Source organism: Melospiza georgiana, chromosome 1 (genome assembly GCF_028018845.1).
Source record: "Melospiza georgiana isolate bMelGeo1 chromosome 1, bMelGeo1.pri, whole genome shotgun sequence".
NCBI classification, from domain to species: Eukaryota; Metazoa; Chordata; class Aves; order Passeriformes; family Passerellidae; genus Melospiza; species Melospiza georgiana.
Window position 1 is genome coordinate 117,139,420 of NC_080430.1, and position 17,366 is coordinate 117,156,785.

The 17,366-nt window shown below is 37.7% G+C and overlaps 1 protein-coding gene across 1 annotated transcript in view; it reads right to left on the minus strand.

Moving 5' to 3' along the window:
* Positions 1–2,562: 2,562 nt before the first annotated feature.
* NSMAF (neutral sphingomyelinase activation associated factor) overlaps positions 2,563–17,366 on the minus strand; it is a 38,675-nt gene continuing 23,871 nt past the window's right edge. The window contains exons 15-31 of the mRNA XM_058020304.1: positions 16,974–17,064; positions 16,821–16,884; positions 16,652–16,703; positions 15,574–15,694; positions 15,175–15,306; positions 13,365–13,407; positions 12,745–12,908; positions 11,319–11,427; positions 9,901–9,959; positions 9,383–9,450; positions 7,703–7,770; positions 7,345–7,468; positions 6,547–6,630; positions 5,379–5,529; positions 4,891–4,993; positions 3,855–3,964; positions 2,563–2,909 (exon numbers count right to left, since the gene is read on the minus strand). Of these exons, the coding sequence (XP_057876287.1) occupies positions 2,815–2,909; positions 3,855–3,964; positions 4,891–4,993; positions 5,379–5,529; positions 6,547–6,630; positions 7,345–7,468; positions 7,703–7,770; positions 9,383–9,450; positions 9,901–9,959; positions 11,319–11,427; positions 12,745–12,908; positions 13,365–13,407; positions 15,175–15,306; positions 15,574–15,694; positions 16,652–16,703; positions 16,821–16,884; positions 16,974–17,064 (1,638 nt within the window). The 3' untranslated portion in view covers positions 2,563–2,814. The remainder of the gene's footprint in view (positions 2,910–3,854; positions 3,965–4,890; positions 4,994–5,378; positions 5,530–6,546; positions 6,631–7,344; positions 7,469–7,702; positions 7,771–9,382; positions 9,451–9,900; positions 9,960–11,318; positions 11,428–12,744; positions 12,909–13,364; positions 13,408–15,174; positions 15,307–15,573; positions 15,695–16,651; positions 16,704–16,820; positions 16,885–16,973; positions 17,065–17,366) is intronic.

The following is a 17,366-nucleotide window of genomic DNA, read 5'->3' on the forward strand; positions in this document are numbered from 1 at the left end:
CATATGCAAAAGATTCTAAGAGACCACACCAAAAAAAAAAAAAAGCAAACACTTCAGAGCTTGGCAGTCTGCAATAAACAAAGTCTCATCTACCACTTCCTCATTAGCATGTGTAGCTAATTGTAGCTTTTCCTGGGTTGGGAGACCTGCTCTTCCAGGAAGGACTGAAGTTCAGCAGTGAAGAAGTGTCTTGATATGTAGCTTGCTGTTTCTCAAATGAATTTCTTTGTTATGGTAACCCAGAGAAAACCATTACAGCACTTCAGGCTGGAGAGGTGACCAAATTCATCCTGCAAGCCAATTTAATGGGACTGTTTGGTTACTAAATGATGGTCTCTGGAACCACTGTGGCAAGCCTACACTGGCAGTAATTGGTGGCTTCATGTAGCATTGGTATAATTCAGCCTCATGGGCCTAGCCCTGTGCCTGCAGTTATCTCTGAGGGCTTTGCCAAGCTCCTTTGCTTAGCTGTGAAATCCCTGGAGCCCAGACACTGATCTCTGCTTCTAACCAGTTTTAACTTAAGAGCAGATGAGTCAGCAAGGGCTGATTATAGATGTAATTGGGCTTTAAAACTCTGTTTACAGCTTAACAAGTGGCATTTGGTTACTTAAATCTTGTGACTCCGTAATAAGCAAATCACACTAAAACTAAAACTGAAAAAAAAGAGTAAACCAAGAAAACAATATGTTAAGGGAATGTAAGATGACAATACTTATATTTTTTGTTATCAGCCAGATTGCTGGAACTACTGGGGCAATCCACTGGAAAAAACAGTGGTAGACTCAGTACAAGAACTTCCAGCTATAGCAGATAGCAACCAGAAGTAAAAGGATAATCAAAAAGCTCCTGTTTTAAGGCAGAAATTAGCTAGCACTGGAGAGTAACTTATGATTAAATATACATATGCATATACATAAATTCAGAGAAACTGGAAGGAAGTATCCAGTCAACAGGGTTAACTTGATTTTTCCCCTTTAAAAAGCTATGGTTGCTTTAGGCAATGGAGCAGGGTGAGGGCTCTGTTTTGTGAGCATGCTTTACAGCACAAGGTAACCTCAGCTGCACTCAAGAGCTGTGCATACCATGCATCCATATTTAATCAAAAGAATATGATCTCTCGGTGAGTTTGACCCTGAAGCTTCTGCTTCTTCCTCAGGTTTGAGTTATTTTCATCTGGTTTAGCTCAGCAGGAGGCCCCCTAGTGACAAAGGACAATCCTGAATTCACCCAAGCCATTTCCAGGCAAGTGTACAAGTATCACATGTTTGCATACACACAGATATGTTTGGGAAATAAATTTAAAGGTGAAGAAACAGGGCAGACACCAAACATTCTCCTGCAAGATTAAGACTGGTACAGCAGGCATGCATGGTATGGCTTAGCCTTCCACCATGTGTGGCTTCACCACACACACTCGTTGATGACGTAAAAATAGTTATCTGCTAAGCCAAGAGAGTAGTGCAGCTGAAATAAATACCACTTTGGTTTAATAGCCTTACCTTACTGAAGAATAAGCTCACACTCTGGCATAATAGAATAGAAGACTGGGGGAATGACAGAACAGCACCTAACCACAAGCTGATTGTTTCACAATACCAAGAAACAGCTGTGTCTTGGATAGGCATTGGGTGTCAAACCCAAGGCAGGGTATCTGACTGAACACAGTTCAGTAGAACACTTCCCCTGGACACAGTGCCAGGACACCTCAACACCAGCAGTAGGGAAGACCAGCAGAGAAATAAATAGATCCTCAGTCATACTCAGGCAGCATTACAAATGCAAATGCTTATTGCTATAAATAAACCATTAAATACTTCACTTAAACAATTTAAATATTTCAAGTCTTTCACTTCAGAACAGCTCCTCCCAGGAAAAGATACCCTGAAGTCCTACAGAGAAAGTAATCCTTGTGCAACACTGCTTTGTTCCTGGGTTAAGACAGCTGGGGGCTTGGATAAACCCAGGAACTGGAGCTCTGTTTAAATGCCATACTGAAATTCCATCTCAAAGGAGATTTGAGTTAAAGAAGGTTGGGAACACTAAACAAAACATGAAAATACTGAAGATTACTAAGAGAAAAGGATAGTAATAAAAATGAGGAAAAGAAGGAGTGATAGTTTTTTATGCTCCAACTTCAGGCACAGGATTAGGGGAATATTTATCCCAACACATATATGTGTATCTGGTCTGTTAGAAGATCAAATTTATGCTTGTTTTCTTTTCAGACCAATACATTAGTGCTGGTTTTAAGTAAGAAAAAGCCAGAGAGAATTTGTTCTTACTGTGCTGTATGCCTTTGCAAATAGCCACAGCTAAGGACTGTCAGGAGCCCAGACTGGGGACAGCTGCTGCAGTGTTCAAAGCAGGATTTACAATCACATGCATCTCCACTAAGAAGAAATGTTGACTGCACATGACAGAGAGCATTAAGCTCCACACACCCTAAAAGGCTTAAATTAAGAATGCAAATGCTGCTTCTTCTTTCAAAGCAGTTCAAACAGCAAGCTATGATACATTCCATGTAAATCCAACAATGACTGCAAAATATGAGCTCTTTAATTACAGAAAAATAAGTCTTTTATTTCATATCATTTTACACAAGCAATTTCAATATGATAGTCCATGAAAAACAAATGCATACTCTATGGAAGTTAAGAGCTCTCAGTGAAGTCAACATAACATAGAAAGTTGTGGTTGAACAAATCTTCCTATCTGGTTGAACTTCAGCAGCCATCATTGCACAGAGTTAAGTTCCTTTAAAAGGTTTGGTTTAAAATTAGAGTTCATTTAAATGACTGGAGGGAAAGGCACTTAATATTGCAGTTTCCAGAACATGATTTGTTTGTCTTCCCCTCCTGTAATAACACTGTTGCACTGTTCATTCATCCACATGGACATTACAGCACCTGGGAAACAAAATCACAAACAAGTAAATAAATCCGAATGCAAGTAAGTGTGGTACTCGAGATGACAGAACAGATCTTTCTTTGAGAGAGTTTAGCATAGTCTGAGCATTGGATTACTCTGACACCATATTTGCTAAGAGGAATTTTGGTAGGGTCCTAGGTAGCTGCTCTTATTCATAGTAAGGATCTCATGCTCCATTGCCTCAGCTGACTTTGGTACTAGAGGGACATCATTGCTACGTAGAATGCAGATGGCAACTATGGAAAGCATTCATGGAGAATGAGCTTTTTCACTGACGTTTGGAATTTTCATGGTAAAAGTGTATTCACATCTTGTAGCATATGCCTCAGAAGGCCACTTCTGAAAAATCCCCACCTACAGAATGATCTCTCCACAGGTCAAGTTCCAGTGTAAAACTTACAGCAGGGAAGTTTGAAACAACTGTTCTTAGTTAAATAGCCTTTAAAACTTGACTTAGTAAAACTTAGGTAGTTTTCCCCACACATCCTGGTTGCTGATATACTGAGACTATATAGATACATTTAATCTGCCTATAAATCCCCATCCAAAACGAATTTACTAGAGAACTTTACCTAACGTTGTTAGACTCAGCCTGGACAGACTGTGGCAAAGAATACAGTACAGTCTATACTATATTTGAGGGCCAACAGGTAGAAAAATGTTGACTTTTGCAATGTTGTGGTAATTAGAAAAATTGAAAGTAATTTCCCTTTGGCCAGTCTTCTACAAAGCAATATTCCTCCATTCTTACTTGATTTCCTAGGAGGCTTACATGGACCTACTTCTAATTCTGGTGTTTCAGGTAAAGCTGACATCAGGAACAGCAAGCTGGCTGAGCAGATAACTCTTAAACTTTTCAGTACTAAAAGAGCTGGAAAATAGGAATCTCACATTGTTTGAGAATGGGAATAGTTCAGGCATACCTGTATGTCCTTTGATTCTTTCAGTAACTTTTCCTCCAAGAAGGTCCCAAACCAGTAATTCACCAGATTGAGATCCTGATAAGATGGTATTTCCATCCCATTTGAAGCACCTGCAAGTAAATCTGAGATTAGTTCACGTCAAGCTTTTGCATGATGACAGCCAGACATTTCCAAACTAGCTCAAAAAAGAACTGGAAATAGAGATATGAAACCAAAGGAAACTACCTTTTAACACAGTCTTTCTGGAAAGATTATTCCCAAATTATTTTAAAGATCCATGACCCAGTCTTGGTTCTGTGACTGCCCTAGACCCAAGCCAGGCCTTCCCCTGGCAGAGTTTGAAACCATTCCATAACAGAAGAGGGCCCAGTCAGCTATGCACATGTGTGATATCCCAGTGCTCTCATGAACCACCACTTTCACTTCTGACACTTTATATTCCTGAAACCATCACTTAAAAAAAAAGCAAAGATGACTTTCAGGTAAATAACTAGTGACCATATATGTGAACAAGCATATATAATTATGTATACCCACAAAAAAAAAAAAATGAAGTGTATTCCATGTATAGCTGCTATATTTTTACTCCAGTAACTGAGTAAGCATTCCATCTGTTTATCTGATAAACCATAAATAACTGTATACTTTTCAATTGGTGGAAAAAGGTGATTGGTCTTTGATTTTAAAAGCCAATCTTTTTTAAGACTATCAAAAAAAGAAAACATTAAAATATTTAAATAAGAAAACTCAACTTGTTAGACATTTCAGTAGCTCAGCTGCTGGAAGAGCTGGTTAGCTACAGCTGTCATCATCTTTAAGGGACATGACAGTTGTTGAAAAGTTGTTTACTTAGAGAGCTGTTTGATTTTGCCCCAGTTTGGAAAGCTTGATCATAATGCTAGAATGCTAGAATGTCAGTCTTTTCACTCTAAAAAGTGATTCAATAAAACACAGTTCCCAGTATTACGGCCCTTCCCACTCTGCTGTCACCAGCCATCTCCAGCCAGCTCCATAACCTGCATGTTCTCAGCATTACCTCTGTGGCTCTTCAGTGCTCACAGAAGATACAAGCATTCCAGTTTGTACATCTATTACTTTAAAACAACAGTCCTCCCCTGTGCTCAGTAGATGTCTGCTGTCTGTACAAAAGAAGGAAGCAAATAAAAGAAACAAGAAAAATCATGTTCAGACATTCCGTTCCAGTTGTCAAAGCACTCTGTGATCAGCATGTTGGATGTGACATTACCTCACCTACGTATCTATAAATAATTTACTGGAAATTAAGTCTCTTAAGCAAGTAAAGATAAACAAGATTGGTTTAGAGTCTAGATGGCTGGTCTGCAGCCTAGCATGGCCTTGTGTACAATTAAATTCTTTACAGAGGAGGTGTGTGACAATCCAAAACATCTCACCATCCCCCTTAAAGCAGTAATTCCAATAAGAAAGATATATTATATGGTATTAATAATAAGATTCCCTCTGAAACTCCCAAGAGTGCACATTAAAAACTGAAATCCAACATACCAGGACTAAAAGCAGCATGAAATACAGTCCCAGAATGATGTGGCAACTGGTGCAACACTGTTGCTGTAGTAACATCCCAAACACTAATGGTACCCTCTTTGGTTCCAGATGCCAGGATGGTATTTGCAGCATTAAGGTCCATTGTATTTACCTAGGAAGTTAAACATCCCATGACTCCTCCTCTTCTTTCATGTGAGCCATCTTGAGACAGGTTTTAAACATACACAAAACAAGCCCATTATCCCTAAGAGGACATTTTATTTATGAAAAGCCTTGAATTTAATTCTCAACACCCTTAATTAGGTACAAGTATGAAAAATCCAAACTATAAGAGGAAAAAATAGGTCACTTTAAAGACCTTTTAAAAAGCTTTTGCTTTGCAGAATCAGAAATGCTAAGTGACATTTCAGATTGCTTTTAGTACCAATACTCTCCATCTAACTGCTAGACTCTACCCTTAAGGGTAAAATTTTTAACTTTTAAAAAACTTCCTACCCATCAGCTGTTTCCAGTTCTCTTGGGTACAGTTCTTAAATGCTATCAGAACCATTTCAGTACTTGCCAATGTTGTGATCTATTAAAAAACTAACTCTTAGGAAGGTTTAGAACATAGTCATTTTAAATATCTTCACAGACTGATGTTAGAGGCCATAAACAAAAGTATGCAGTTACACATTTCTGATGCATTGCACACAATGTGTTTGTATATTTACAGTGAAATTCATTAAGATATTTACCATGACAGCATTGTAAACAATTCAGGATTTCTTTTTCATTTGCTTTCCTTACATTAAGAGGAAACTAACAATCAAAACACTTGAAAAAAGATTAATCTGTTTTCAAAAGCCACGAGGCAAACAAAACCACCCAATCCTTCCTGCCCCCCATAGGAATTCTGTGCATTCAAGCTGAGCAAGACAAATGAAGAAACCTCTGTTTATACTGGTGCTTCAGTCCCCAGAAATGGACCTTTCAACCCAGGAAGCCTGGAACACTGGTGCAGAACCATCAGACAGTGAAAATCCCAGAAAAAAACAAAAAGCCCCTACACACATTTCCCAAAATACACCCCTCAGCCCCTAACCCAATCTTTGTGCTTTACCACTAGATCATGATTTAAATCATCAATTAATTTTCTTGTTCTCAGACACTGCATCAACATACTTACACTGACATCATGTTCTAAGTGTGCAAGCAGTTCAAAGTGGTGTTTTTTATTGCTCAAGGTCTCTCCAGGAACACAGTGCCACACCTACAACACAGATAGTTGTGTTTGTTCAAGGAAGCAGTAATATAACCCCAGATGGGTTCCTTCAGTGCTGAACTCTCACATTACAAGGCGGGGCTGCTTGTGTTCACTGTGGGCCTTGCCTGCGTGGCAGAGTACAGCAATGGCACCTGAACTCCTCTACCCTAAGCACAGCCACATGGTGAACACAACTCTGCTCATTCCAGATCCCCTACAGAGCCTACCTAAGCATGGGTATATCACTGCACTAAATGTGTACTTACCAAAAAAATCATACACAGCAGGCTTCGGGAAAGTTTTTCCCGTCTCTAGCTTCCAAATTATCTTTCCACCTAACTGTAGGCATGCTCTTTAGATTAGCAAGTTTCTGCTTCTCTTAGCTGAAGAATGTAAACTAAAAAATTATTAAACATTTTAGAAATCTATTCCACCCAAAAAACAGAATCGCCAAAGTCACAAAACATTCCAGTTTCTCGAGTCCTCATTTTTTACAGTAAGTTATAATTAATGAAATTTCCTGAAAAAAAACACTTTAGCTTTGAAACAGTTGAGCTGAAGCTAAATGAAGAATAAGCTCTGGAAATAAACTTACTGTGATACTAGCCAGGTTATTACTCTAGTACAAAGGTACAAACACCTCAAAGCATTTGACAGGCTAAATATTACAAAGTGCTGGCTATAAATAGTCATGTAACTGTAACAGTCACATCTACAAACCTTCACAGTGGAATCCCAAGATGCAGAAAATAAGCGCCCATCTTGCCAAAAGATCTTGCTGACTGCATCATCATGGCCCAACAGGACATCTTGCTGTCTTCCAAATGCAATTGAATAAAAATATCTAACAGAGAAAGGTTATAAAAGCATTACATTTTGTAAAACTTAAAGGTTTTTCTTTTAAATAAAGTAACTTTGTTTCTGTGGTTTCTAACAGAAATCTAGTGGGAAAAAACAGAAATATAGACACTGTGTTTTAAAAATGTGATGGTTTTCTGTATCATTATCTAAAACCATAAACATAGCAGCCAAGGCACTCCATGAAATTAAATAAAGTCAACAGAAAGTAAATACACACATATGATTGTCCCATGAAGAACTTATGACAGTGGTATCTCCTGGTAAGATTAGACAAGATGATAAAGCCTGCAGGAAAGAAAAAAAAATACTCAATTTCTTACCCCAAATCCAGTTCAAGTACATTAACATGCTTTTGGAGAACAAGAAGCATTTTAATCTTCTATAAAAATAACATGCAGATGTCATATGAACACTGATCAAGAAAAACCTTAGAGGCTAGACACTGAACATCAAGAATACTTAATATCTATATTAAATAAAGGCAGCAGAAACATTCAGAAATACATGCAGAACTGATAAATCTTTCTAAAGAATGTCATATTTCAAGCACATGGTATGTAATTCCTCACTCAGAAGTAAGTGGGTCAGCTCTTCATCTTGTAAGCTGCTCTAAATTCTAGACACAAATAGCTAACAGAAACTAAAAATGCAGATTCTTTTGATGTTTGTTCTCCATCACAGGTACTTATCTCAGTACCTAAAGCTCAGGTCTTTCAAGGAAGAAATACAACTGTCTGATTCCTACTACTTTGAACAAGAAACATTATTTACAGGTACCTGCTCAGTTACATTACTGTCACTAGGAATGGCAAGGAAAAAACCAACAATCAGCCCAGTGCTTCTACCTGCTGTCATTACTGGTCATGTTTTAGGTCTGTTTGAAAAACAATAACCTGCTGGACTGTAAACACTACTCCTTTTAACATTGCTTGAAGTGTTTAGATCAGCACTAAAACTATAGGGGAAAAGAATAAGAGTACACAAAGCCTCCTCATGAAAAACAGACTTTTGGCTTAGGAGTCAAAGAGCTCCCTTTTCACAGTGCCAAGAAGCAATGTTCCCAAATTTCCCTTTGCTGAAGATTAGGAATTGATGTGTCTAGATTCACCTGCTAGTGTGCCCCATGGCAGACCATAGGGTCTTGATCCTGCAACTTACTTGGGGACCAGTCAGAGCATGTTATGGCTTCTGTCTGGGCAACACATTTGCCATTCTTGTTCCCCCTGGAGATGGTGATAGACAGAAAACTGATGTATCTTGGTGTCTTGCACCAACGAAAGACTGAATATGGCAACTGGGAGTGTATCTTTGTAACCCAGGTTGGCCACAGTGTTCAAGCACAGAAAATCAAATTCAGAATCCCTTTCCCAACTCTTAGGAGCAGAGGGAAGTGTTGTTCACAAGTTGCTGAGATCATTGCTCATGGAAGAAGGATGGCTCATTTTCACCCAGCACAGATTCCACTCCCTGTGCTTGGTTTTTCTCTGCTGGCTGACTCACAGGCTTCAAACACTTGGGCGCAGTAAGGCAATGCTGGTGTGAGCATGTGGTGGAATTTAAACTTTGAAATTCTGGTCCCAATGGCAGTTCAAGGTTGCTCAGGAAGATATCCCTGCTCATGCCAGACTGTCTACCACAAGCTCTTCCCTGGATAGCAGGGCAACTCAGAACAGAGACAGTGTAACCATTTAATGCTTCTTCCCCATATTTGCAGAATGTTCTCTGTCTCTCTGGTGGCCTGAGAGAGTCTCAATTCACTCTGCTAAATTATTCACACACAATACAACTGAGTAGGCAGGGGAAAGAAAAGATGCATTGATGGATGCTAAGAGCCATCTAAATGAGCAGCTTTCAGAGGATTCCCAATCATCTCATTCTTATTTTGACAGCAGCCTACCATGTTTGAAAAGGACACACTTCTCTGGATGGTTTTCGAGTCTCTGGAAAACATCTTCAAAGTTGAATCTGGGGATAAGGGACAAAATAGAAAATAAAAAGACTATTTTATATTCTGGAAGCTAATAATTTTGCTCCTACTTGAATATCTTAGTATGAAAAACAGACACAGGTTTCTCATAGTCTCTTGAGAAACTCTTTATAAGGCTTGTGACTTGGGCCTGGAACTGCCCAGTTTTGTACCAGTTACAGATGGACTACCACATGCTCATCAAACTCTAAGAGAACTCTGGTATGTAACTGGACAAACTTCCATTATTATTATCACTGAAATTATCTTCCGAGCCTAGATAATATTGAAATGCTTGAGTCAAAATCATCTAAAACTAAGCAAATTCATATAGTTAAGCTATTCAATTACATCAGATATATATTTCAGTTTCATGCCATTTTGTTAAAAAAACAACATTAACCTGCATTTACCCTGCAGGCTGTGGTAAATACCTGTGCAAGACTTACCCTGGGATGTAGTGAAAACAGAAGACCCATTGCAAGTGACTGCTATTCCAGTAATTGCCCTGTTTAATACAAGTAAGCTTGTGGGTGACTTCATAGATTTTGAAACTGAACCACCATACTGTAAATAGACTACAGCTGAAATTTGTTACTTGAGCTCTGTAAGAGCTAAGACATTCAAGGAGATTAAAAACACTACAGTGGTGTGTTACCTGCCTAGAGACAAAAATATACCTTGGCATAAAATGTGAAACACCAGGACAGGATCCCTATAGTGTTCCGTAAGAACTCCATCTGCATCAGAAGGGACTTGCCCATGTGAGAAGATAAATGGTTTCACATTTAGCTTTTCCAGTTCTGGATTAGCTACAAATAATCAGGAAGCTGCCTACAAGCAGATACTGAAAACCTCAAGTGTAGGGAATTGGAACTTGCACATTTTTTCCTCTTTTAATTTGACACTGGCAAAGTCACTATAGGAAGAACTTTAGACAAAGCTAATGTCAGGGAATTAGGAAACACAGAGCACACTGCACAGCCAAAGTTCTGTTACACAGCTCTGTGGCTCATTATTTCTCAGCAGTCTTCAGGAAAAAAAAGTAATAAAAATAATCTGAAGCTGAAATTTGAGTCTCTTTTCAGGATCAAGATTTTTTTAATGCTAACAATCTGGTAACAGATTTCTCACTACAAATATTACCTTGTTTTAGGGATATGATAATGTTTTCCTAGATTTGATTACAGTCACCAAGAAAGTAGCTGGACTCACAGTAGTAAGAAATCCTCCTAACCAGCCCAGTCACTAGGACAAGAGATGGGGGCAAAGGAAAACCTGTTGTTTAACACATAGCTGATGTTGTTCATTATTAGATATTTTCAAAGTTCACCTGAAAAGAGCCCCTACTGACCCTTGAATCCCTAGGAATCCACCAGAACAGTAGTTTGGTACCCAGATAAACTAAAAACCTACAGCTGGAGACTTGGCAAACTGCTCATGCAGCAACAGCTTGAGGTGTACAGTGGAACAATTTAAGTGTCTAATCTTTCAAATCTGATGGGATGAAGTTTGTGCTCCTGACGTTATAAAAAAAAAATAAATTGGAGTCTTTATCTGGCTGCTGTTATCAGTTTCAGAGAAGAATAATCAATATCTGCTTCAGGTACTAAAATGATAATGAACCTATACAGATCTAGAGCTAAGGAAAAACAATAGCAAAAATCAAGCTGACAAATACCTTCTCTGGATTCGTAACCCATCCTATACTCAAATTCATCTTGCATAATCAAATCACTGAGTCATCTCCAAAAAAAAAGTATTTACCTTAAACCCTAACCCATCATTCAGATTGACACAGAGATTCCCCCCCCCCCCCCCGCCCCAGTTCAGTGGAAGAATTTTGACTGGAAAGAATAGTACCTACTCTTTGTGAATTTTACACTGTGTATCTAATTTTAGTTTGGCAATATTGTTCCAGGCAAGTGTTATACTTTCTTCTGTCAAATCTTCAAATGATTCTTCATTTGGAGAAACTGCAATAAAATGCCACAATAAAGTTCCATCACAAATAGAAAATAAAAAGACATATTTCAAATACCTAGGTAGCTGACATAAATATGAAATTACAGAAATCATGCAGAGCTTCAGGAATAAGATTGTTAGACTAATCCAAAGGAAATGGAAAACAAACAAACAAAAAATGGAAACCTAAAAACTGTGCAGCAATGTTTTGATGTCCTTTGAAACGTCAAGGCCTTTCCAGATGAAAAAGAACTAGAGAAGCCATTTACTGCTACAATGAAGCATATGCTTTTATTATTCTATTGCATTGTGTTAAGAGTGTCACAACTTCATTTCACTGTTGCAAAAGTTAAGGGATTAAAAATGCAACAAAACTGAGATAATTAGATGTCAATTATAAAATGGTCAAACTCAAGAGAAAACACTGATGAATGAAATAATGACTTAGACAGCGAATCTATTTAATACATGACCATTACTATCACCCCATGCAACTCTCAAAGCTCCTCTTGCCATTGGATGCTACAGGTTGCCATGCTAAGTAGCCCTCATTGTCACTCCTCTGCTTCAAAGTCAAGGCTATCAAATGGTAAGTGAATTGAAGACAATCAAATGAGAAAGATCTTTCCAAGTGATACCTGGGCTGAATCTTCAGCCCAATTTATAGTTAAATCGCTATATAATTTATGAAGACAATAGCATCTTAGTTTTGGTGAAGTGGTTTAAGTCCTGCTTTGAATGGCAACTGTAATGCCTGTGAGGGCATTACAATCCTTTTCTAGAAGAAAGTTACTTAATCAACTCTGTCCCTACAGTATAGGGGGAAAAATATGTCCTTTCAGATTTTCATTCAAGTCATGGAAAAGGAGGAAAAATTCAGATGCTTAATTTAAGTTCTTAAGGTTTACTTTGATCAAGCTCATTAATTAATTACCCCCCTTAGACATTGCTGTTAAAAACCCAAACAAATCTTTGCATCATTTAGAATGCCTGCAGATATGGCCATTGAAACTGCCATCACATCAGCTTGAATTTAAAGTGTCAGGAAAGGCCAGGGATGATCGCCCTCCCACAGCTTCAGAAGCAGAGGTGCAACAGTCCCAGAGGAGACCACTGGAAGAGAAGGCAAAATACAGGGCAACACCTGTATATTGAAATTTGAAACTGGTCTGGTTTTGTTTTTCTTTAATATTTAGTTCATGGATTTATCTTGAGTTGCCTTACAGGGAAAGTAGCCAAGAGAGTTGTATAATGAGATCCTGTGGGAGAAAGAAACTACTCAAAATTACAAATCCTTCACATCGTTAGTTTATCTATTAAACATTTACCTGGAGACTCAGCTATGGAAGTGCTGTGACTAGATGTTCGAGACAAGCTTTTCAATTTCTGAATTTTCCTTTGAGGATGAGGGGTTGTAAACAACTGTTTTGGCGTCTGTCCAAACTCCAGGATTTGTGTCAGCAGAGCTACTTTTTCATTGGGGTCCATAATACTTTACAAAACAAGACATATAATTAAGCCATGGAGGCAAGTACTTTTTCCCCCTCCCCTTCCCCAAAAGCATGGAACTGTGTGTGCAGTTACTACAGCACTACAGATCATCTCATGTTCTTACAGAACTGATTTACTGAAGATTTACAATCATAACAGCTTCATAACTTTGTTTATGTAAAATATAACTTTGTTTTTGTAAAATAACAATATTCTCAATGACTGGAAAAATGAAACACTTCCAGAAAAGCCAGACTGAAAAAATGCTTAAGAAACAGTCTTTCAATGAAAGCTAAAACTGAGAATATGGTGCTGGTTCTCTGCATATTTGGGAGTATAAAATGGAAGAGCAACACCATTCATGTACAGAGCCCTTTTACAGCTGGCAGAGAACCTAGAGAGATACTGAGAAACTTAGCTAACTGCTTTAACAAACATTCAGATTCTTGTTAATTACCTGTTTAAATCCACTCCTCCTTCATAAGTTAATGGGTGAAACACTGGAAAAAAAAGTTTATTTGTACAATGTGGATATACAAGGCTCATTTTGTTTGTCCTCCTACAAACAGAGCTGCATTTTTACTCACAAATAAGCTATTTCAGCAGGCATTAGAGTTTGAGGTCTTAGATTTTAATCCTGGTTTTTTTTACCTGAAAAATCTTAGGACTTCCAAGAGATTTGCAGAAAGTTTCAGAAGGAATTAGTACTTTCATAGAGGAAGGATTGATTCCTAAAGCTTCAATACCTACCCCCAATAAATAAATATATAAACAGATAAATAAGAAAGCAAACACAGTTGCATAACTGGATCCTTGGTTAATTTTCAGACAGGGAACAGAAAGTAATAAAGAATGATCAGAAAGATCTGTGTATTCACCTTTCCAGGTGAATTGCTGTGACGCAAATGACTTTGAGGCTGCAGCTTAAGAACATTTACTTTGACCAAAGTTCATTCATACACAGATCCCTTCTGACTCTCTTATCTACTTAAATGTCTGCAATTCATTATGCTAATAAAAATCCATACTGCATCAGAAGCAGCATTATGCATAAAAAGTGGTCTCTTTTGAGAGGTAAAAATATAGATGCCATAATTTACATGCTGATTTACTGTATTTAAAGTCTGTGGTACATTGTAATTGACACCTTATCCTCACAGTGTAACTGAATGCCAAACCCTACAGCTCTAAAATATAGCCAATCATATGTTAAGGACATGTAGAGAAAGTGCACTGGAAAGAAATGAACAGCAGGGAAACAACCCAACCCGCCCCCAGCCAAACAGCAAAAAAACCCCCAAACCAAACAAGCCCCAGCAAAACAATCCTTGCTATCTCAACTATCTTTCCCTGGAACGAGAAATTAGATACTATCTTTCCCTGGAATTAGTGCCAAGTATCAAAATGTTGCTTATTCCTACCCTCACCACTGTTGTAGGAAGGTTTTCTTTCTGAACTTATTACATCTTTAAGTGCAAACTATCTCAACATTTTATGTTACTAGAAATCCATCAAAAGGACCAGGGTTTTTGGAATAAACACCCTAAAAATCGGATCTGCTACTTTTTTTTTTTAAAAGAGGGCACTTTCTTACTGGGTAGTAACATACACAGCTAAAATACCAGACTGAATGAATAAGTTAATCATTGGTAATACTACTAGGTGTAAATAAACACAATTACACAGCAGTAACATAACAACATCCCCCTTTGTAAAGGGGATCCCCATAGTGGCTAGATACATGTTCAGAGTAAGGTTGCAAACACTGAAATGTCTCACATGCAGTTAGACATTTCAGAACCAACACATACTCTTTCCTTCATTCTTGCTCCAAAGACCTGGAGCCCATTATCCCATTCTTTCCCTTAACAATTCTCTCAGGAGGAGGGGGAAATTGTATTGAAATTCTCCCACTGAAATTACACTGGAGGAAGGCTAAATCCATGTTTATCTGGAGACTCTGCAGGCTTCCATTTTTAATTGGGAAACACTAATTCCATACAATATTGCCACACCATGATGTGCAAGCAATTCCCAGCAATGCTACAGAATCATCTTGTCCACCCTCTGAAGCACATCTTCAAAGATACAAATCACCATGAAGGCAATACTGCCAGATAAGTCACTATTTCCAGTAAGGATCAAGCATTCAAAGCACAGTTCTGAACACTCAAAACAAAATAAGCATTACAGATATGTTGTGATTTACCATTCCTGCCTAACTGAGGCATCCCCTATTTTTGCTAGTTCTATAAATGTGTATTTACCATTGTGAGCTGCAACTGCTTCACTTCCTTTCTGCTTGTAGCCAAATATGATGTCAATCCATTCATGAAGATGTTCTGATACATATGCACTTTCTAAAGCCTCTTGGCACTTCTGAAGAAAGTCATCAGGACCTGAAAAGATACAGGTTAATTAAAGGAGAAAATATCCCTTTCAGTATTGGCATCCATTTCTCTTCCTCCTCATTCTTAAAAAGCCAACAAAACACCCCACACTAAATGTCAATTTTCTTATAAAAATTAAAAGCACCTATTTATTATGTTAGTGCTTTATAGAAAGAGTTCATTTAGAAGAAACCAGAATGAACATTTTTGAGGAAGAACAATGATTCCAACAATCTTGAATTTAATTAATAATAGAAGAAGTTTGACTATTATTACCTGATGCCCAAGGTGGAAGCTCTACATCTTCAACCATCTTTCCACCTTGCCTTTTTCCCAAGTCCAACTTCAAACTATTTACTAGAAAACTAGAATCATTTTCATAAAATTCTGGAATCAACTGGAATTTTAAAAAACAAACAAAAAAAAACCAACCAAGTTTTGATATTAGTTTAGCTTTCATCACTTAAACATATCATTCAGTGGAAAGAAAGTTAATAAAGTTCATATGTCAAGCCCTGAAGTTGGGCAGACTTTCCAGGTTTTCCCTACAAGACAGTTCTCTGAGCCAAACTGCTAAATTCAGAGTGGCACACATTTTAACAAGTAATGTGTGACATATGAATCCATAACATCTATGAGTATCTTTAGAATTATTGCATAGCTATGTTCTCATTTTTAAGACATCAAGTAAGAGTCAAGACTAAAATCTAGAATAAAACTAAATTATGACAAATTTCAGAGGTTAAACCAATTATTTAAATACCACCATATCTAACCATTAACTCTAGACTATTTTTTAAAAAAGCATCACTGTATTAATGTTTCTTTGATAAAGGAGTTTAACAGTATTTACTATGTGACAGTTTATTCTTCTCAACACATTCTACAAGTTAGGGTTTCTCAGGGCTCAAAAACCCAAGACAGTACTTCTACAGTTTCTTCTTCATTCTCTGGATGAAGCACTGCAATATATCCAATCCTTACAAGATTCCAGCGGACAATACATAAAATTTTCTTTTCAGCCTTAATCCACACTCTGGTAATTCCTATGTATTTCCATTAACATTCACATTGTACTTCTGTTAAACTAAAAGCCAGAAATCAGGCACAGATGAGCAAACATGGAGTTGATATGGGATTATTATACAGTTAATAAAGGACTCATAAAATGCAGACACCAGCCTTACAAAAACACCAAAAAAAACCCCAAAAACCAAACCCATACAACTGAAAAGCAGAAACAACAACGAAAAACAACCTAACACACTCCAATCAAACACTCTCAAATCAACAGTACATGAGAAAGCTAAGCACAGATGAGAAGACTTGAATAATTTTCCAGCCATTTATTTACCTCTTTGAAATCTGTTGCACCATCCAAACAGTTTTTCCAGGTTTCTGCAATGCTAGATAAGACAGATCAATCACACATTTGTTAAAGAAAAAATTTTAAGGCTTTGCACTCCCCATTGATGCATATCTGAAAACAAACCAGCCTAGTTATAGACAAAATGTAAACAAACCTGTTGAACATTCTGTCAGCATGATCAAACTTTCCATTCTGCAGACAGAGCATGTATTCTGGAGCTAAGGAGAAGGAAAAACAGCATCAGCTTGCTCCAAGCCTTGTCTGCTTTGGAGGTGTCTGCTCAGAGAGCATATAAAAGGTGCCTTACCAACTCTAACAAGGTAAAACAAAACATAACCCGGCGAAGAATAATGGCTTCCATACATGAACTTGGGCTCTGGCATTTCCTGGTAACGTTTCTGCAGCATAGGAAGAAGAAAGAAATGTCTGTTTCAAATCAGCACTGCTGCTTTGCCTCAATTCTGAACACATACACACTGTTTCTTTTTAAAGGCACAGATTAGGACCACCCACCCTCAATTTTTCTTCCAATGATAAAATAAACATTTAAGTTCTAATATCCATGCAGCTTTAATCAGAGCAGTAAATCAAGGACAAAATAGTTGTCATAATTGATCATCCAAAACTATCAGGGTTTCAGTGTTTTTTTCCTCTCTCACTTTAACATGTAACTGCAGTGACTCAAATTCAAAGAAGTGCA